Source organism: Parasteatoda tepidariorum, chromosome 12 (genome assembly GCF_982258835.1).
Source record: "Parasteatoda tepidariorum strain Cologne lab strain chromosome 12, Ptep-v5.0, whole genome shotgun sequence".
NCBI lineage: Eukaryota > Metazoa > Arthropoda > Arachnida > Araneae > Theridiidae > Parasteatoda > Parasteatoda tepidariorum.
Window position 1 is genome coordinate 13117824 of NC_141766.1, and position 24220 is coordinate 13142043.

The 24220-nt window shown below is 27.6% G+C and overlaps 1 protein-coding gene across 2 annotated transcripts in view; it reads left to right on the forward strand.

The window, feature by feature from the left end:
• The window catches only part of LOC107449518 (grainyhead-like protein 1 homolog), a 175411-nt gene that overhangs the window by 33119 nt on the left and 118072 nt on the right, over positions 1–24220 (forward strand). For both annotated transcript variants that reach the window (XR_015430874.1, XM_016065069.4), the window contains exons 2-3: positions 5597–5830; positions 14671–15376. Coding sequence is in view for 1 of the 2 variants with exons in the window: in XM_016065069.4 (XP_015920555.1) it covers positions 5597–5830; positions 14671–15376 (940 nt within the window). In the remaining variant the exon portion in view is untranslated. The remainder of the gene's footprint in view (positions 1–5596; positions 5831–14670; positions 15377–24220) is intronic.

A 24220-nucleotide genomic window follows, 5' to 3' on the forward strand; every position in this document is an offset into this window, starting at 1 on the left:
TCAATGTTTTCATTTACCCCAGAATTGAAATCTGTTTGGATTAAACATTTTATTGCTTGAAACAGTTAGAAACCGTTTAACTCTTTAAAATTCCCTTATTAGAAATTAAACTTATTCACTTATTTTGTGGAGGGTGGCGAGAAGGATGAGGAAAAGGAATGAAAAGCCCCGTTTTCCATATTATACCATTCATGTATTTTATTATATAGATAGAGTAATTTTAAACAAAAAACAAATAAATAATAAATAATTGAATAAAATAAAGGGTGTAAAATATAAACTCTATAGAAATATGGCCGGAAGTATACCGTAAAATATATCTAGAAAAAATTTTGAATCGGTGAATAAAAAATACATTTTCAAAACACTTCGAATAGGGCGGGAACGTTAACTTGTTCGAAATAATTGACCTTGTAACGATTTAACTTAGACTCTAGGGAAAAAGGGTTTTCCATTGTTTCATTCGAATTTTGAAAATTCAGTAGACGGAATTGTTTAACATCCTTAAATAAAATGTTTTCAATGCAAGCAGTCAACCTAATTGTTTTCGATTTTAAAAATGCATTAATCCATTTATTTAATCATGACAAGCAACATTTGTGTCAATTATATGTTTGTTTTTCTAAATAAATTCAATAATTTATTTGTGGCTACTAAACTAAGCATTTTTGCACAAAAATTCATTTTTTGGCCAGATGTTTAAAAATATAAAAATTATATTTAATTTATTTAAGATATAGTTAGTACTAAAAAAACTCTAGAGTTTTGTTATTTCTCTGATTTTAAATAAAAGTTACTTTTTCTTCTTTTTTAAATTTTGCCATATGAATATTCATCATATGGTTAAATTCTAAAATAAAAATTTCGTGCTCTATTTTTTATTATTACAAAATTAACAACAAATTAAAAAACCGTCGTTATTTAAAATTCTAAAATTGTTTTTAAACTTTTATGAAACAGTAATAAAATTTTAACTTTAATAGATTTCAAGGGGTTACCTGTATATGAATACAAGTTTTAATTTTTTTACTTTATTTTTTACTTTAAACAAAAATTAAAATGTTATCGAATTTGTTCGAGAAATTAATTTATTACATTAAATTCCGACAGTAAAAGCAAAATTTCTGAAGATTTGATAGTTTTAACTAAATTTAACGTAATTAATTCAATTTAATTATTTATGTTATTTAAAACTAATTTAAAACTCCTTTTGATATAAAGAATTTGCGTTTGATTTCTAGATATTTCCAACGTTAACTATTTCAATGAATTTTGTAACATTTTCCTACTTTTAAAGTTTTATAAATTTAAATTAAAATTTGATGTATTTTAAGTAAAGTTTTCTTAGATTTTTTTAATGAAGTTTTACGGTTACTTTGAATTATCGGTTTTCTCGAATTGTACTTTAAAATCGTTATTTTCTTTGTTTTGTACTTGAACTTTTACTTTTTACTCGTAATTTCTTAAAATCAAAACTTTTCACTCTTTACTCGTTACTCTTGCTAAAAGTACTTGTACTTTTATTCGTTACTTTTAAAAAGTAACGTTCCCATGTATGATCATGAATTCATTTCTCGACCATACTTATGAATTTATTGTGCAACTAAAATAAAACAATTTTTCCTTTAGTCAAACTATTGTGCATTTAGAAATCTTGCACCAAGTTTTGGTTCGATATTTACCAGTTATTAGTTTTTTTAGTTTATTTTACAGGGTGTTCCAAAATTCTCTTTACAACTTCAAAAATTCATAACTTTGAAAATAAACAAGATATTTATATTCTGTCTTTTGCATGTATTACGGCAACTAATAAAGCTTTGTTTAGTACACTTCCACATGCGCACCATTGGTGGCCCTAAGCACTCCCAGTCTGTAATCAATTTCAAGTCAGGTGATGTAAAGATAATTTTGGAACACCCTGTACTATGGAGAAAAAAAAAACAGATGCTGAAACATTTCATGAACTATAAGGCCATATTTCAAAGGGTTATTACTATTCATAGATAAGGACATAAGATTTTTTTCGCGAGTGGTTATAATTTAACCAAGAAAATAACTAGAACTAAAAAAAACTAAACTCGGTGGCGCGACAGCCCATAGAGGGTCAAGGCCTACTATGGTTACATATCAGTTTTCTTGACCTTAGGCTACTGCATATCAGTATTCTTGACCTTAGGCTCTGGGGTGCAGGAGCTGATGTTAGGTGGTCAGCCGAACGTGAAACCCCCAGTGTTTAGTTCCAAAGCAAGCTTGGTACTCATTTATCGACCCATTAAAGGAATGAAAGGTAGAGTAAACCTTGCCCAGCCCGGAAATCGAACCCAGGACCTGCGGCACGGGAGCGCTAAGCGCTACCACTCAGTCACCAGGTGTCCAAGAAAATAACTATTTTTCATAAATTGAAGGTATGAAACAGGCCTTGAAATTCAGATTATGAACGCGATAGAAAATACAGCAACAAAAATTGCTACTCAAATACGACGTTATTGATCCCTAAGTATAAAAAAGGAAGTTATTAACTGAATATTCCACAATAAGCCTTTTGATCGGATTTTGATCTTAATATCTAGAGAGGATAATTTCAAATATGCTAATTAATTAGTGCAGACGATATTCTAAGTTACGAAATCTGACGCAAAAACATTCTTTCTCTGTATAAACATACATTTTTTCCAACGGATTTGGATTTCTCAAAATTTGAAAGGTAGCTGCAATTTGGGAAATTGGTCCTATTAGTTATGACAGGAGAGTTGCCTTAGGTTTGAATTCCTTAATATTACTTTTACATTTTGCGTATTTTACCATATCTCGAAGATTTTTTTAAGGAAATCGAAAAATCATTGTCCACATTCGTTCGTCCAAAGAAAATTCCAAGCAAAAAGTAATTTTAAATAATTATTTATTACTTTTATTTAATAATATTCAAACATTTGAATTGTGAGGTATAAAAACTTTTACAATATTTTAAGGAATGTAATTTTATGAGACTAAAATACTGAACGAAATCGGTCGCACAGTTTCGGCGAAATTGAATTTTAAATGCACGACTTTTCTCGAAATATGACCAAAAACGCAAAAAGAAAAATTAACATAGAAGTCCAAACTTTAGAGTGAAAATCTGAGATCAAAAGTTATACAGGGTGTTTTTTTTTTCGTAGTGCATGTCAATACAATATGCGCAGTATTTTTTTATTGTCATGAGTTCCAGCTTCTGGAATTACTTTCCAAGAGAACATATTATTTGATTAAATTGAAAAAAACTTTTTTTAAAAGCGTCGTTAATCTTTAAATTAATTAGTAGACAGAAACAAAATATTTAATCTGATATAATAAAATAAATGAAATACAATAAGAGAAAGTTAATGAAAAAAAGAATAGTGAAATACAAATTGTTTTCGTATAGAATCTAAACATTGTGGTTGATACTGTTGACTAACCATGCAAAAAGTGTACACTTCAAGGTCAAATGAATTTTTCTACTTAAGAAGTGATTTCTTACTATTTATGAGCTTCATAAAATAATTTTGTTTTATAATAAATATACACAACTCGAATCAATAATAATAAACACGTACTACATTACATTCAGAAATAATTTATTTATTAGAATATATCTTCGTAAAATATCAATAGATCCATTATAATTATAAAATCATATGCTTCACTTATGTTCAGAAACAATTTCCTTTATTTATTTATTTAAAAAAAAATTTATAATGCTTCTCTAAAAATGATGCATCTCTAAAAAAATTTTTTTATAATGCATCTCTAAAAACCCTTTTGATCATAAATCGGATTATTTCCAATAAAATTTTACCGAAATGTGCATTAGTGTCACATTTCATTTTCTTTATCAACCTCTTGTGAACTATCAGAAATTTTGAATCGTGTTGTACCACAATATTGTGCCATTTTGAGGTAATGTTATTATGGTGTCACATTAAGCCGTATTATTGTGCAAATTAATTCTAACTTAATTTAATTGCAATATTGTGGCATGGTATTGTGTTTCGAAGAATTATGGTTCAACTTCGAACCAAATTTCGTAAGAGTGAAAAATAAAAAAAACAAGAGTAAAAAAAATCTATTTCCAGATCCGATTTTCACAAAATTCATAATTTTTGTTTCTTTCCTCTTATGTTATTTTCTCTTTTAGAAATATTCACTCTATCGTTCTTCTCCTTGAGAAACATTCACTCTATATTCTCCTTGAGAAACATTCATTCTATCTTCTCTTTGAGAAACATTCACTCTATCTTCTCTTTGAGAAACATTCACTCTATCTTCTCTTTGAGAAACATTCATTCTATCTTCTCTTTGAGAAACATTCACTCTATATTCTCTTTGAGAAACATTCACTCTATCTTCTCTTTGAGAAACATTCATTCCATCTTCTCTTTGAGAAATATTCACTCCATCTTCTCTTTGAGAAACATTCACTCTATTTTTTCTTTGAGAAACATTAACTCCATCTTCTCTTTGAGAAACATTCACTTCATCTTCTCTTTGAGAAACATTCACTTCATCATCTCTTTGAGAAATAGTTTGAAAGCTTTAAAACTCTTTGGCTTGGAAGTCTCTAAACCAATAAATATGCATGAATAATAATGATGAGTTCAAAAGCTATTATTAAGGTATGATATGTATTAGTAGTTTTAATTTATATAATTTTAAATTGTCACAATTCCCTATAGAAAGTCCTAACAACTCTATAATCATAAAATTACCCAAATAAAAAGCCCCCATGTACTTTCTAATCTCCCTCTATAAAGTCCTAACATCCCTATGGAGTAACCGTTACCCACCTATAAAGTGTAGACCAAGCGTTATTTTCTTAAAGCTTTTTTTATGTCATTTATGACTAAATCATCAAACTTTTACTGAAAATAAAAGAATTAACTTTCAAAATTCTATTTGAATACTGTTTCTATCTCATTTAGAGCAAAGTTTAAGATAAACCACGGCCTCTCTATATAGCCCGATCTTTTTATTTATTTTATTTTTAAATCTGATACCTTAAAATATCTCACTTACTTCAAGTTTTGCATGAATATGCTCTACATATTTGTCTTTAAAAATGCATTGTGATATTAACGGTAAATTTTTTTAGAAATTCTTACGTCTAATACATTATCTATTCACTATATCAATACTTTATATATCCCTCAAAATTAAAAAAAATTTAATATTTCTAATAAGTTATGCTCTTTTTTTTAAAATAAAAATGTCTTTTCTCACTGTTTTTGATTATTTCATTCCTCAACAATTTAAATTTTTTATCTTTTAAAAATAGTTAAAATCTATAAATATAATGCATTAGCTCTCAATACTTCTATATTTCAAAAATAAAAAATTCTACACTAAATGTTTCAAAATTTCATTTCTGAAGGTATACTTTTAAGGAGTTTCTGATGGTATACTTTCTACACTAAATATCTGAAAATTTCATTTCTGAAGGTATACTTTTAAGGGGTTTCTGAAGGTATACTTTTAAGTTTCTAAAATGAAATACATAATTAAAAAAAACAAGCTTTGTGTTTTTCTGGGAGTCTATTCACATTATTTTTCCTAAATTCTCTTTTTCATTCTTTTTTAGAAAGAATAAAGAACTAGTTGATGAACTTACAGCAGCTTGCACTGCCCCTTCAATTAATCGTCATCTTGATGGTGAAGATGCTTGGAAATCATTTCGGGAACATCCTTTAACAGCGGCAACAACAGCCATGTTAAATATTGGTGGATCCTCGTTACAAGAACAGAATCCTGTGGGACTTCTTTATGAATATTATAAACTCGAAAAAATGGATAAATCTCTTCCTGACTTCTGGACGTAAGTTACTTTCTTTGACACTTAATGTGAATGAATTTTATAACCCTAGTTCAACAGCCGACTCAATATTTTGGGTATACGACTACTAATGTTCCTCCGTAGCCTTGTAATTTTGAGCCTAATGTAGAAGACAAGGGAACTCCTGGATCAAGTATTGGGAGAAATTTTGAATTCGTGGAGGATTTTTTGATGGAACCAACCCGCATTTGTGTTACATGGACAGGAAAACCACGAAAACCTCCCAAGGTTAGCCTAGTGGCAAAGGAGCTTTAACCTATGATCCGTCTACCACTGAATATATTTTACGTGAGGTCTGTGGTCGGTGGAAACTGGATGCGGAATTCGTATAGACCAGTTATAGCTGAGATTCGAACTCGATTCACCTCATTGGAAGGAGAACGCTTAATCCCTTGAGCCATCACGGCCCCAAAAATGAAGCTTTGGCCCATGCGGGAATCGAACCAACGACCTTCGCATTATGAATGCATTGTCAAAAATCGTTTGCTGCCATTAAAATAGTATAACATAATCATGTTGTTGGCTCTTCCCTTGTGAGATTCCATACAAGAAAGTTGCCCCTCTCTTGTTTTTACTTTGAATTTTACTTCAATCTATTTAATTCGAGGAAAAATTTAAAGTAAATGATGTAACTTTTCAATGTATTTATATATAAATATATACGCTTTCAATTTAATTTGTCAGCTTTTGAGTAGAGTTTTATTTACACATTTTTTACGTTTAGGAATCTTTTGTCTTAAAACTGAAATAATTTTCTAACTTTTTTTTAAAACCTTTTTTTTAAAAAAAAGATTGGAAGGTTTTACAACTGTAATGTTTTATTCAAATTTCTTGTAACATTGTTTTTCAGCTTAAAAAATGTTTTGAAAATAATGATATTTTAATCGTAAGCATTCTTCATACTCAAAAGTATCTTTAAGCAAAAATAAGCAAATCACAAGTTCCCACCCTTAGGTAATATTTGAACTGCTCCTATTTTCCAACTATGCAGTGTTCATACATTCATATTTTATTTATATTATTTTGATTTTTCTTCTATTTTGAGTCTTTCTACCTAGACATTCATATTTTATTTATATTATTTTGATTTTTCTTCTATTTTGAGTCTTTCTACCTAGACATTCATATTTTATTTATATTATTTTGATTTTTCTTCTATTTTGAGTCTTTCTACCTAGACATTAATATTTTATTTATATTATTTTGATTTTTCTTCTATTTTGAGTCTTTCTACCTAGACATTCATATTTTATTTATATTATTTTGATTTTTCTTCTATTTTGAGTCTTTCTACCTAGACATTCATATTTTATTTATATTATTTTGATATTTCTTCTATTTTAAGTTTTTCTTCCTAGCCATTCATATTTTATTTATATTATTTTGATTTTTTCTTCTATTTTGAGTCTTTCTTTCATTCAGCAAAAAGTGGCTTTTTGAATAAAAATGTCGGTACTTTGAACCATAATACTGTGCAAAATTTTGCTTTCTTGATTAGGTATTAAGTTGAACCATGTTATCCTGTAATAAATTTTAATAAGTACAATAATGTGGTTCTACCAAGTTCATATTGCAGCAAATTTAAACGATGTTGTTCAACTCACTCCAAAAAAATTTTGGGCGTAAGCACTGTGATTTTCTTACATTTGTTGACACGAAGGGAGCTCAAAAGTGTCAAAAATGTGCTTACGTAACTTATCAAGTAACTTATCAAGTTAGTGTCAAAAATGTGCTTCAGACAACTTATTTTATTGCACGAGTCTACTACTGCACCTAGCTATGGTCTCTCTGTGTAGGGCAAAGCTACTAGCCTACACTTTAATTACAACCAGAGATAAGAAAATAATTAAGGAAAAATAAAATCCTGAACAATTTCGTGGGAGGATTTTGTTCATTCTTTTCTACATAAACACAAAATCGGAGAATATATTCTACTATTTTATTACAATATTATTTCCATAATTGGATAAATCATTGTTAAAAATAAAAAAAATCAGACAATAGAGTCTCTGTTTGAGCGTTACACTCCTTACTTAATTCGACGACATTTATATCTGCCATTTCGGTTTAAAAAACTTCTTGTTATTTAATATTAACCCGCTCTCCACCCGTTTCATACCACTTCTTCTTTCAAATCTTAAGGAATAGAAAATGATCTTACCAATTTCTCAAGAAGGTAAGTAGAAAGGTTAATAGCCTTGAATATGAATGGGGGAAAAACTGAGAGTTAAAGTGAAAAGATGCCTACGCATGTAGATCAAGTTGTAGGCGTGGATTGGAGGTGACGATATGTAGGTGGAGTTGATCAATAAGTGGATGAGAAAGAATGTCAATTATTGGAGCGTTCATTTTATACGGTGCACGCCTTAGCCGCAAGGCTCTTAACTAGGAACCATTATTAGAACTGGAAATTACATTGGGTTAAATCACTCTGACCGAGCCTGACGACTGTAATGACGTCAAACAATACGTCATTACTTAGGTATTCTGTTGTTTTGACTGCTCACGAAACCCATCTTCTCTTACGTAATCAGGAAATTTTTGAATTTCTCGTTAACGAATAGTTTCTGACTCCCATGTGTAGAACTAACTGTGCCTTATGGATGAATGTCCCGCTATATACTCCCTAAACATGTAGTTCTCATTTTATACTTTAAATTTAATATATATATATATATATATATATGAAATAACGGTGTATCCACAGCGTTATTTTTTAGTTAATTAGTAGTCAAAGCAGCATGATTAACGAGTCCATGTTGTGCATAGTCATTTTTATTTAGAAGCGATGGTGAAAGCATACACATCTTAGCCTCCTCCCGCTGGAGATGGGGGGAGGCCCATGTCCCGTCTAAGCTGACGGACTTTATTTAAGCATGATAAACAACCAAAAAGCCACGCAAAAACACTCGGTCCTGCGTTTTATAGGATGATTACAAGTTGTGAAGAGGTCAGTCACTATTGCCTTTTTCTGTATTCTTACGCCTCATCAATTTATTTATTACTCATAGCAAATCGTTTAATCTTTCCTTATATGGAGGTGAAAGATCTTAAAATAACTTCTCTTTTGAAGTATAAATCTAATTATTATTCATTGGCATGTTTTTAGCCTTGAAGTCCCAAAATAGAATTTCTACCCTTATCCTTTACTAAAGATATTTTATGAAAACGAATGAAGTTTTAATGCTTTTATTAATACAAAAGTATTTAATTTTTGTATTACACACACACATATATATATATATATATATATATATATATATATATATATATATATATATATATATATATATATATATATATATATATATATATATGAATGAACGTTTTCATTTTTCTTAGGATAATGTTTCAGTTAGAAGCAATAAGGGGTTACTATCTATTATGCTGTTATAGTGGAAAGTTCGAAGACTTACGAAGTCTATCTGGACACAATACTAAAGAACAATTTGGTGAAAAAAAACTGTGCTTGACATAACGGCGCGTAGAGCCGCGATGGCTCAGGGGATAGAGCGTTCACCTTCTAATGAAACGAACCGGGTTCGAATCCCAGTCGATACTAATTCCGCATCCGGCTTGCACCAATCACAGTGCTGACGTGAAATATCCTCAGTGGTAGACGGATCCTGGGTTGGAGTCCCCTTGCTGTCAGGCTAATTGTGGACTGTTCTAGCGGTCTTCATCTCCATGTAACGCAAATTGGGGTTAGTTCCATCAAGAAGTCTTTCACGAAGGCAAATTACTCCCAATACTTGATTAAGGAGTTCCTTTGTCTTCTGGATTTAGTTCGAAAGTACAAGGCTACGGAGTTGAAAAATAGAAGTCGTAAACCCAAAAATTGGGTTGACGTTTATAAAAATATAAAAATTAAAAATAATAGTAATATATAGTTTATCCTTTTTTTATCCAAATCGGTAAGAAAAATGGGATTTTTGAATGTTTCCCTTGAATTTTATGTTAAAATGAAACTTTTTTTTCTCTTTCAAATTTAATTGATTTTGTTTAAGAAAATATTCGGATTTGGTGGTTGGAAAATCAAGTGCATTTAGTTATTCATTTTTAAAAAAACGTACTCGAGTTTAAAAGTGCGTAATAGCATGCGAGTCCAAAAACAAAAATCCTTTCTCGAAAATGTTGATTTTTCGAAATGATTTTTTGTAGCTAACAGTCGCCCCATTAATTTTTCCTTACATTTTTCATCCATTCCATCACTTTTTTTTTCCTAAAAAATAGAAACATTTTAAAAACAAAAAACAATTATCTATACCTAAGTATATAGCATAAATGAAAAAAGTATTTCATTTAAAAAAATCGCTTTATTTTAAAGAAGAATGTTTTACAGTACAAATAGATAAAATTATTATTAAAAACAAAGTTATCAATAATATTAAAAAAAGTAATTATTTCGATTGTGGAACCGATTTCAAATTAAAATTTAAGCTGTATTCCATATAAGCTGTATTTACTCTGCTCAGGTAGACAATTAAAAGGGAAGAATATAATGCGTAGGATTTAATGATTAATGGTTATTTGATACCACTAAATAACTGATTCATAGTGCAACAACCGGTTTATAGATTTCTTTTTCTATTTTAAGTTGATGCCATTCAATGTTATAGGAAAATCTTGCACAAAATCAGAATATGATTAGAGAATATTTTCTTTTTATTAAAATATTGAATCTCCCTACAATACCTGTCAAATTTTTTGCAAATCCTGAACTATCGTTTTAGAATTGCTTATTGCTCAAAAAGTGGCTTCATTTGTTTTATTTAATTCGGAAATAAAAATTTATTTTAAATAAAAGCATTATTAAAATAAAATAAACAAAAACTTCTTAAAGTATAAAATTATTCTTAATTTTTTAATTATTTATCTGTTTGCGTGTGCATAAAGATTTGAATTAGTTTTCTTATAGTGAAATTTTATTTATTTATTCATCGAAGGTATATAAGACATTAATTTAAAGGTTTTCTTTTACATTTGAGGAAAGCAATAAAACTTTTCCACGGAAATTTTAACAATTTTTTTTTCTGTGTTTAGGAAAATGTTAATCTTTAAACTAGTTTCTCAATGGCTCAAAAATCTTTTTATGTCATTCCATTATCTTCTTTAAAATCCAAAAGAGAGACTGATTTAGAAACTGACATCAGTGCTTTATAAGTGTCATTAAGAAAATGAGTATGAGTTCAATGGAAAACAAGATAATTCATTTATTTATCTCAAGTCTCAAGTTCCCAACAATGATCAAACTTAATAATAGAAGAAGTTTCCGAAAATAAAAGAAAAAAACGAAACAGAAACGCCGATCACATGCAGAAATAGAAAAAAAAATATTTTTGAAAAAAAAAGTTTTTGATTTACCACTTATAAAGTAATACTATACATACTGCAAAATTTGTTATAAGCAAAATTTTAACAGACACTTTTTTTCACATTTTTTAAAATTAATTGTTCCATTACTAAAAAGCCTTTTCAAGACATTTAAGATAATTAGTTCGATACCAATTGATTGATTTCTATGCTGGTTCGTTTGTTGACAAATGATTAAAATAGATATGGACTGTATCTAAGATTTTATTATGATTGGTGCTACGAGCACGCTCATGCTATAAGATCAACAACTAATTTTCAACTGATTAGGGTTACAACAAACGGTGGCGAGGATGCTGAGACAAAGATGCCAAGTTGGCGCTATATTTGAGATATTGAACAATATTCTTACGATCGTCTTGGAAATCCTACAGAACAACCGCTTTATTAACTAACATCATTGCTTTATAAGTGCCATTAAGAAAACAATGTTAAAACGAGTTAAATAGAAAACAAGATAATTAATTAATTTATTTATCTGCAAGTCGTAAGTTCCGGACAACGACCAAACTTTGTAATTGAAGACGTTTCCGGAAAAAAGAAGAGAAAAAACAGAAACGCCTATTACACGCAGAGAAAAAAATATATTTTTGAAAAAAAAAGTTTTTGATTTACCACTTATAAAGTAATATTTTACATGCTGCAAAATTTCTTCTAAGCAGAATTTTAACGGACACTCTTTTTCACATTTTTTAAGATACAATGTTCCATCACTAAAAAGCCTTTTCAAGACATTTAAGATGTTCTTACGATCGTCTTTGAAATCCTGCAGAACAACAGCTTTATTAACTGACATCATTGCTTTATAAGTGCCATTAAGAAAACGATGTTAAAACGAGTTAAATAGAAAACGAGATAATTCATTTACTTATCTGTAAGTTGTAAGTACCGGTCAACGACCAAACTTTGTAATCGAAGACGTTTCCGAAAACAAAAGAAAACACCAAACAGAAACGCCTATTACATGCAGAAATAGGAAAAAAAATATTATTAAAAAATAGTTTTTGATTTACCACTTTCATACTCAACATGTCTGCAAAGCTGCAAATTTCTTCCATGTAGAAATTGACGGAAGCTTTTTTTCACATTTTTTTTAATTAATTGTTCCATCACTAAAAAGCCCATTCAAGACATTTAGGATATTATTACGATCGTCTTTGAAATTATTCAGAGCTACCGCTTTATTAACTGACATCATTGCTTTATAAGTGCCATTAAGAAAACGATGTTAAAACGAGTTCAGTAGGAAACAGGATAATTCATTTGTCTGCAATCCGGACAGCGATCTAACTTTATGATCGAGGACGTTTCCGAACAACGAACTTCAAAAACTAAAACACCTATTACTAGCGGTAAATGAAGAAAAAAAAAGTTGTAAAAGAAAGAATTAACAAACGCCCGCACTCATTATCAAACAATTCTACTTACTTGATAAATTTTCTTTTTCTTTTTTTTTTCTTATTGCACCTTGGCCCATTTTGTTGAAAAACGTCGTTAAGACATTAAACAGCAAAGCTGGTTTCGAATCAAGGTGTAAATTGATACATTGAGGATTTTGAAATTTAAATATATTGTGTTAGGTTTTTAATGACATGTTTGTTACTGCCTGAAGATTAAAAAGTGAAAAGTCCTTTTCTGACATAAGGTTACTGACCGTTGACTAATGACATGAAAGGTTTTGGACTAAGTGTTTTTTGAAGATAAGACTGTTCTTTACAATTAGACCAAAATCAGCTGCCTTTTTTATAATTAATTACGTTTTTCTGTAAGATAACAAACATTTCTGCTTAAATAGAACAATTTCATAAAAAAGACATTTCTATTGATAAAATTGTTCCATATTAACACTTACTTTAAATTATACTGCTTCAACTGTAATGCGATTTTCAGTTGAACGATGTTGTAATTAAGTTGAACTGAATCATATTATCGTGAGTTAAAGTTCAAGAAGAATTGGTTTCAATTAATACCTTATTGTGGTAGCTCCTTATTATTCTTCAAAATTTCTAACAATGTATTAAATATTTACACCAATATGATAAAACCTAAAATCTTTCCTTTTCCATATTTTGATATAATTTCAATTAGAATTTGGCTGACCAATGTAAAGTAATTTATCTAAAAATCAAACAAATCTAAAACACTTTCTTTTTTAACTAAAGTTATTGACTAAGACGTTATCTGAAATAGAACATAGTTTTATCATAACTTCTGCATTTGTGAAATCATTTCAAGAATCAATCATTGAAGAAAATGCCTTTCAATTAAATTTTGTTTTACGATTATCACCATTTAAATGTTAACTGTATAATTTTATGTTTTTCTCCTTACTATGAAACATTTACTGTCGTATGTGACAAACACATTACAAAAAAAAAAAAAAAAAAAAAGAACATTTGTATTTTTAAACGCAACATTTTAAAGTAGTTTTTTATGTTTTTATTTATAATTAAGAAACATTCCTGTCCAACATCTGTCTATAAATAAATCTAACATTTAATTAATCGATATAATTTAATTACTATAAAATTTACTAATTGTAAAAAAAAATTTTAAAGTTAAGTTATTGTCCAAGGCCTTAAATTAAATTATTGATCAAAACCAAAGTTAAGTTATCGACTTTAGTTACAAAGTTGTATCATCACTAATATATTTGTTATACAATAATGCTGTACTTCACAATTTATGTAATAATGATTTAGTTATATTATACTTAATTTACTTAATTCCTTGACTACTTAATTTTTTATATGTAGTTAAATTATTATCTTAAATAAATTTCAGAAATTTAAAGCATTAATATTTTTTATTACAAAGGCAGTATATTATGAGTGGGATAAAATTTTTTTTTTATCCAAATCATAATAATTGATATTAATTCTTTATATTAATTCTTGATATTAATATTAATTAATATCAAGAATTAACATCAGGAATTAATAATTGATATCGATTAATAATTAATATCAAGAATTAATTAATAATTAATACCAAGCATTAATAATTAATTCTTGATATTATTAATAATTAATGTCAAGAATAAATAATTGATATTAATTCTTGATATTAATATTGATATTAATTCTTGATATTAATTCTTGTTCGACTAATTTTGCACATTAAAATGTGCAAAATTAGTCAAACAAGAATTTATGTCAAGGGGTTACTCTATGAACCTTCACATAAAAATAATAGTCAGTGCTGCATTATTTTTGATCAAATTTTACAATTGATACAAGAAAATAATCATTCAACAACAAAAATCATCAGTTTATTCACTAAAACCACGTTAAAAGTAAGCAATATCCCGATAGAACAAAGCCATAATTTAGAATTAAACAATTAATCAAAATTAGTGCTTGAAAATAAATTAATTTATTAAAAAACTGCTTCTATTAAAAAAAACTTTTTTTTTCTTCTCCAGATAATTTTGTTATTATTTTTTTCAGGGTTGCCAATTCAGTGTCAAATAGTCAAAACAGTGTTTTCAGCAATGGTAATGTATCCTCTTCAATCCCCGTGCATTTACTTCAATCACAAGCAGCAGATATACTAAAGAATCGAAAATTCGTCGACGAATTAACTCCCCAAGAAGTTGAGCTCTATTTGAGAGAAAACATTGTAAAACAAGAAGATCCAAACGATACTGAGGAGTTAATCGTTCCAACAAGTGGAATTGTGCACAAATCCTCAAACATCATAACCAATTCCTCGACAGACGACAGACTTCAGAGACCTTTGTCACCACTTCCAATGATTCATGTAAAGCAGGAGTCAATGTCTGATGAAGTAAAAGGGGAACCTGCTAGTTCTGTGATTACCAGTCATGTCTTAGCTCAAGGTTATGAGTCCTTAGCAGCTCAGTTTTCCGGGAATCTACAGTATGCAGGCCAATCCCCAAATGTGTATATGGTTACTTCACCGGAATACCGAGGACTTACTGACTATTACACCGAACAAATTCGGCAAACTAATGGTATATCTGCTTATTCGGATACTTCTAATACAAGTACGCTTGTTGATCGCTATATCAGGCAAGTTGCTAATTATAAAGGAAATCTGCCAACTTTGACTGTGGATCTACCATCTCCTGATAGTGGAATAGGTGATACTATGATAACTCCACGGGATAACAGCGCTTTGTCCCATGTTGAAGTAAGTTTTTAATTCTTTAAATTACAGCATAATTTTGTGGTGCTAAATTAATTATTGGTAGAGGAATTTTTAATTGACTCAATTGAAAAAAATAGAATAATATTACTAAAAGGGTACGTAATAAAAATAAAAAATATTTTTTAAAAGTTAACAGTGAAAAAAAAACTAAGTATGCTTAAAATTTTATTGCGAAGTGTCCCAAAATAAATAATTAATTGATTAAACCATGAACCATTTTCAGATAATGATTTTAAGGAATATTGATAAAATATCTGAATCGTGTGCTATAAACCGAGGTCCATATGGGAACGGATTAATAATGTTGTATCAATTACGGCATAATTTTGTGATGCTACATTAATTATTGAAAGTGGACTTACTGATTGACTCAGTTGAAAAAAATATAATAATATTACTGAAAGGGTACGTAATCCAAATAAAAAAATATTTTAAAAAAGTTAACAAAAAATAAAGTATGCTTAAAATTTTATTGTGAAATGTCCCAAATAAATAATTTATTGATTAAACCATTAACAGATAATGATTTTAAAGAGTATTAATAAATTATCTAAATTGTGTGTTGTAAACTGAGGTTCATGGGGGAACGGAGTAATAATGTTGTATCAAATACAGCATAGTTTTGTGATGCTAAATTAATTATTGAAAGTGGCTTTACTGATTGACTTAGTTGAAAAATATATAATAATATTACTGAAACGGTACGTAATCCAAATAAAAAATATTTTAAAGAAGTTAACAAAAAAACTACGTATGTTTAAATTGTATTGTGAAATGTCCCAACATAAATAATTAATTGATTAAACCATTAACGCTAGATAGATAGCCCAAGGAAGTCATTTTGACTGCTTTTTAATTTCAATTAGAAAAACAATGATCACACAATTTCTTAGAATGTTGTGACTTTTTGTACAACATATAATTTTTTGTATTGTTAATATTTACTAATAACTTGTTATATAACTGAAAATAATAAAAAAAATATTAAAAATTAATTTTAAACAATTTTTTTTATACATTAGTTATTCTTTCACATTGCAGTCATTTTGACTGCTTTTGGACAATATAGGTATTTCAGTCTTTCTAGTGTTCACAGATAATGATTTTAAAGAATATTAATGAATTATCTAAATTGTATGTTGTAAGCCGAGGTCCATGTGGGAACGGAATAAGAATGTTGTATCAAATACAGCATATTTTTGTGATGCTAAATTAATTATTGAAAGTGGAATTTTTGATTGACTCAGTTGCAAATTATAGAATAATAGTGCTAAAAGGGTGCATACTCCAAATAAAAATATTTTAAAAAAGTTAACAGTGAAAAAAAACTAAGTATGCTTAAAATGTTACTGTGAAGTGTCCCAAAATAAATAATTGATTGATTAAACCATTTATATGATTTTAAAGAATATTAATAAAATATCTAAATTGTGTGCTATAAACCAAGGTCCTTATGAGAACGGAGTAATAATGTTGTATCAATTACAGCATAATTTTGTGATGCTAAATTAATTATTGAAAATGAATTTACTGATTGACTAGGTTGAAAAAATAGAATAATATAACTAAAAGGCTACACAATACAAATAAAAGCTATTTTAAAAAAGTTAACAGGTAAGTAAACTGAGAATGCTTAGCACTTTACTGTGAAATGTCCCAACATAAATAATTACTTGATTAAACCATTTACAGATAATGATTTTAAGGAATATTAATAAAATATCTAAATTGTGCGCTGTAAACTGAGGTCCACGTGGGAAAGGAGTAATAATGTTGTATCAATTTCAACCATTAAATAAATTCAGAGAAAATATTGGTCTTATAGTTTTGAAAAGTAAGACGATTCAAGCTTTGCTTTATTTACATCTGCGCTGACGACACAAAATATTCCCAGCAAATCAACGATTGAATTTTTATGTACGTGAAAAGATATTTATTTATAGATAACTCTACAGATATTTTTATGGAAAATTTAAAAATAAAAAAAATTTAAATTATAGGAAATGCGCCCATTTTAGCATTATAGGGTAAAAATATGTGAAATGCTTGATTATCTTCAGAATCATCGCTTTGAACACCATATTCTTAAGTTATTTTTATGCCTTAAGAAGTTTCTTCCTTTTAATCTAAATATAATAGCAACATTGAGCTGTCAAAATCGCTAAGGGTTAACTAATTATATAACTGTCCACAATAGTTTTGATATGCAGCAATTATTTCTTTACTATCCTCTAGTAATTATCCAAGAGCGAATCCCAGTTTAAAAATTGCCGTACCTTAACCATGTTAGTAATTAGCGACTTCACAGACAGAAAAAAAGTCATAATAAAATATCAAAATTTTTTCTTCATTATGGAAAGCTTTTTTTTGTTTGCACTATTCAGAGAAAAAAGAAATCTTCAGAAGAAAGAAGTCCTTAACAAGAATCTTTGCGTAAGTACAAAAACTCGAAAGTATTTCCTGGGTTATGACCCTGCTTTTCAATGCTAAAAACAGTTTCTGACTGTTCCGTGTAATGACATTCCATGTATAATGAAAATATTTAGAACGGAATATTAATTTATAATTAATTAACATTTTTATCGGAGTTTTGTGTGTTTTAAATGACTAGTTTAAAACTTGTTTACGTCCTTTTGAATAATTTTTTGTCTAATTCAGTTAAAAGCTTAATCATTGTTAATTAAATTGCGCACTTCTAAAAACGTGTTAATTTATTTATTATATGTACTAAATTGAATTGTTAACGCATGGCATCAGAGTTCGTTTACATTGCTAAGATTCACGGTTTCTTCAATACGTATTCATAATTTTCTTTCGGGATCTCTTTTGAGTGAAACAAAAGCAACAAATAAACAATACATAAACAATTTTTTTATAACATTTTGTATTTTGTTTGAGATTTAAATAAATCTTTCTCATTATTCGAGAATTGGTATATATATATATATATATATATATATATATATATATATATATATATATATATATATATATATATAAGTTCAAGATGAAGAATAAAACAAAGAAAAATTATAGACATATGAAAAAAGGGGGGTGGGAAATAATAAGTAAAAAATAACAAACAACATTTTATTTAAAAAAAAAAAAAAAAAATGAAATGTTAATTAAAAAACCGGAAAAAAAGCCGGAAAAAAAAGATATAATCTTTTCTTCAGCCCACACGATTATATCCGCAAAACAGAGTGCTTTCTGATATTGTATCAATAAAGCCAAAGCAAAATATATTAATACAATAGTGTGAGGAGCACTCAAAAAAATTTTTTATATAAAATAACTACAAATAAAATATATCATAATAAGTAAAAATAACATGTAAAAACAGATAATAAAATAAAATAAAAAGAAAAAACATTAAAAAGATGGACTATAAAGCGAGTAGCAAAATCATAACAACTTACATGGACGGATATTTTTCAAGAATGATTTAAAAATGTTTTCGCAGAAAGATTGCCAGATTACAAAATATGAAAACAAAAGCGCCAATTGAGTGTAACAAGAGGGTTTTAAAGTGTCGTTCTTACTGCACTGCTGAAGTGATTTGTTATTATGAGTTTTGATTTGTTAGTTACCAAGGATGGGCCCGAAATGGATGTGCGCAAGGTAATATTATACTGGATAATTTTAAAAATTGATCATAAATAGTTTTAGAAGATAGATGTTTATTTAAGAAAAAATATAAAATAGAAAAGAGAAACATAAATTGCCTGCTTTGCAAGTAATTTTAGCCGCGGATTTGCACGATATGGATTAGCACATAGAAAAATTATTTAAATCATCAAAGAAAAAAAATTTTAATAGATAATTTTAACACGGATTTGCCCGAAATGGATTTGCACATGGAAAAATTAACAAAGAAAAAATTTTTGCAGATAATTTTAACCACGGATTTGCCCGAAATGGATTTGCACATGGAAAATTGTATAAATTAATAAAGAAATTTTTAGCAAACAATTTTATCCACGGATTTGCCCGAAATGGATTTGCACATGGAAAAATTATATAAATTAACAAAGAAATTATTTAGTAAATAATTTTGGCAATGAATTTTGGCCTGAAATGGATTTGCACATGGGAAAATCATAAAAATTAACGAAAAAATGTTTAGTAAATATATCCACCAAAATATACGATTAATTCAATGATTTTATATAAAATTTTATTACATTAGTTGGGTATCTATTGTTTTTTATCAGATTTTGAAAGAGTTTATCGATTTGTTTTTTGGATAAATAAATATTACTACATATTCTTTTAATTCTGTTCATTTCATTAAAAGTGGTATTTAAATAGATGCTCCTAGAAACATTAGAATTCCAAGTAACTAGTTTATTAATATTAAAATTAAAATCATTTCTTTTATCGTATAAATCAACAAAGCAGATATTTTCAACTTTCATTATACCCAAATCCAAAAAATTGAAATTAATATTATCATCATGATTACGAAGTAAGACTAATTCCTCAGGGTATATATCACTCAATAAAACAGTAAAATCTTGGAAATTAAAGATAATTAAGTCATCAATATATCTAAAAACAAATTTAATACTCAGAGTATAATTTTTTTCATAATAATTCAAAAATAAGTTAGCTAAGAGAGATGAATAATTAGATCCCTGTGGTATTCCATTAATTTGAAAAATTGTTCTTATTGTTCTATTCTTATTCTTATATTGTTTCTTGTATATTCTTGTATTCTTATTTTCTTATTGTTTTTCTTAACTTTCTTAGCGTTTTCTTGAATTTATTATATATATATATATATATATACACTCCTCAAAAGTGAAATTGCAACACCAAGAAATAATGCACATAGTGACGCTACGTGCATTATTTCTTGGTGTTACAATTTCACTTTTGAGGAGTGTATATATGAAATATTCATTAAAATTGAAATTATTCATGGATAAGTTTTGCTTTAAGCAACAGTATTTTAATTTGGCCAAGATTTTCTTTCTTTTTTATCTTGACATTGTTTAACTTCAAAAGAATTCTTTATTTCTAAATAGCATAAAAATTAATATTCATAATTTTAGCTTTAAATTTACTTGCATTCGTGAAATAGTTTAATTTTTGAGGAAATTCTTCAAACAGAAAAAATTATTTTTTGAAGATCATATCTTTTTTCTACGTTTCAGCATCTATTTAAACAAAGTAAAATCTCAAATATTTTTCAGTATTCTGGAATAGTCCTTAAACAGAACCTTTAGTATAACACAAGTGATTTCTGGCTTTCTGGCAATGATTTACTGACTATTGGTGCTTCACTTAAAACACATATTTAAAAATTCAGAGCCCCATTATATATATATATATATATATATATATATATATATATATATATATATATATATATATATATATATATATATATATATAATTATTATTAACAATTTATTATTATAGTTTTTAAACTATTATTAATAATTATTAATAGGTTATATATATATATATATATATATATATATATATATATATATATATATATATATATATATACTACAAAACAAAAAGAGTATCGATTTTTAAGTATATTTTGTGGAAATTAAAAATTCAGAGCAACCTTAATTTCATTTAAAAAATGTAAGGAGAAATATTTTTTTGAATTTAAAATGCAATAAATTTTAATTTGAATGTAAAATGCAAGAAAATGTTACAAAATTCATTGAGATAGTGGAAGCTAAAAATATATAAAAACTCTAAAAACAATCCAAATTCAATATTTGCATATAAACAGGAGTTTTAAATTATTTTACTTTTAAAACTACCAAATCTATCGAAAATTTGTTTTTGCTTTCGGGATTTGTAGTAATAAATTAATTCCTTTAACAAATTAGATAACATTATAATTTTTGTTGTAAAGAAATAGCTAAAAACTAAAAAAGTTGTATTAAATAAAAAAAATTATTAATAAAACAAATTTAAATAAAAAAATTTTAAATATTTTTTAAAATATTTTATTTTAATATTTATTCTTCTTCTCTCTTCATTAATTTTTATTATATTCCTTTCCATGTTTTCTTTATATTTTTCTGGTGTAGTCATAACACTGAAGAGAACAACTTTTTATATTTCAAATTACTATGTTTCTATCAGAGAATTATAAAATCTATGTCAATCCTAATTGTTTATTTGGCTAACATGTCTACAAGATAAATAACAATTCACGCATTCAAGGTTAAAAAAGAAAGGAGTTAGTTTATTTAATGAGAATATCAGATCAAGTATTCTAGAATTAATATTTATTATAAGTAATATTTTTAATGAGTATAATCTTTTATGACCTACAAATATATGAGCATAAACTTTATAGAGGTGAGAATGTAATTAGTTTTCCTGGAAAACAATTTGCATCGCAGCATCGAATATAAATTGTATCCCCAGTATTGCACAGTTTAGGTCGTTGTTTAGAACTAGAAACTTAGTCGATCTAACCAAGTCACTCTTGTTTGTTAATTTTTCTTTTGTTTGGGTCAAATTTATCTCTTCACAACTTTTAACAATTTCGATACCATATGTGAAGTTTATTATTAATCTCAGTTTAATATTTCATGCAACTCGAATTTTCTTCTTTATTTCGTGTTACTTTCTATCTATCCTGACACAAGTAAATGTTGTACTCTATGTCAAGTTGATTGTTAATCTCAGTTTAACATTTCATACAATTCATACTCGAATTTTCTTCTTTATTTCATGTTACTTTCTCCTCTCATTTCATGTTACTTTTCAATTTCTTTTAATTTTTATAAAATATTCTTGCACATGTTCATGCGAACACTTTTTACAATTTTGTAAGATTTGATGAATTTCCGCTGAATTATAGTTAACTAGAAATTCATCTATTAACAATTCTTTTAATTAAGTGAATGAATTAATATTAGATTGACTATGAAGTAGCAACGCATTTCAAATATATCTTACTATAGAATATGCGAGGAAGTCTACGATGTCCCCTTTTACACATCTCTGTACAGAGGCAGGCTCGGGCTAAACCACTCTCAAATTCTGCAAAAAAGTGCAATTTATTTACTGCTTCTGAAGAAATTGTAAGTTTAAGAAAAAAGGAATCAAAACCTACTGATTTTGACTCAGATCATTTAACCGCAAATCAAAAACAAATACTTCAAGAAATTTTGCTGCTTTTTCAAAGCTATATATTTAAACGCTATATTTTTCCAAAACTATCAAGACGCTTAATTGTATTGATTGTGTAACTCTTTCCCAAACTTTAAAAAATAATAATGCTATTAAAACGTAATGTTTTGAAATACCTAATGCTTTGAGAGAGATGATATAAAACGGGAATTAGATGAGTAAATGGAAGCAGGTATAATTCATTGGCATATTAACCACAAGGCTGCTCCTTTCGTCTTAGTTAAAAAGAAAAATTCCTGTGACAATAGCAATAGTAAACCTAAATATAAGCTTGAATTAGACTTAAGACTTTCAGTTGTAGAAAGCTCTGCCTAGCTTTTACATAAATTAGTACTATCATAAATGAAGTCTCATCATATCTTTATTTTTCAAAACTTGATATCCGGGTGGCTTATAGATAAATTTTACTCCCTCTACACCTACCACCTACAAGACATTTTAACGTTCACAACTCCTTCTGAATATTTTGCAAACAGACGACTCGTCTTTTGCCTTAAAAACGACAGCAAATACTTTTCAAGCTTTGATTGATTTAATTATCGAAGAAGTGCTGAAGGTATTAAAGGAATCCACGCTTACCAAGATGATTTCTTGATAGGAGCAAATTCATTTAAAGAGTTAATCTACTGAATTTCAGCCTTACTTAAAATCCTCATTAAATAAAACATAACTTAAAATCCAAATAAATGTGTTTTCTTCAAAGATTTAGTTGCAATTTTATATAAATGTATATAACTTCCTCTAACATTGCCGAAATCACAAAATTTGCTACTTCACAAGTAAAGAAGTTTATAAGTGCATTTGGATTTTATCGTCATCAAATTTTGCAGAGTTAATGGCAGTTGTAACTATAGTTTATTTTAAACAATGTAAATTTAAATGGACCACTGAACAACGGGAAGCTTTTGATGCACTGCACCATGCCTCTAAAACATTTGTGCAATTACCTGATTTAAATAAGAAATTTTTCCTTAATACATATGGATTAGAAGTTTCAGACTGCCCCATTTTGCCCTGCTTCAGCATTATCTAAATCAGAGAAAAATTATTCGCTACAAAAATAGAACTTTTTGCAAATTTTTAAAGGTGTTAAAATCATATTTGTATAATGAACAGTTTACCAATAAAACGTAAAATAACTCCACCTGCTGATGTAATGACTCTTTGGCTCCTTGCTTTAACCTGGCTTTTTTGGCTCCTTGCTAATGTTCATTCAATTTTGTGTTTTTACCTGATCGTGACACTGTTTTAGCTCATTGTTTTTGACAGTCTCCTGATCCTAAATTAAATCAACCAGCATTAAATTCTGATGACTCTGAATTAATTTTGCCACTTACTGATTTAGTAGAGGAGCATGTTATTAATAGTTTAAATAATATTGACTGTCACTTAGAAATTTCTTTTGAGACATTTAAAACGGAACAAGCTAAAGATTTTTGAAAAAATCATTTATCCTTTAAATAAGCCTTCATTAATTAATCAAAATAAAACTGAAAATTACTTTTTATCTGAGTGTTTGTTGATGCACGCATATATATATATACAATAAGGAAAAAACGAAGAAAATTAAGAAAAACAATAAGTTTTTTTAAGAGAATAAGTTTTATTTAAGTAAATGGGACTTATAAAATAGGTTCAAAATGTAGAGAA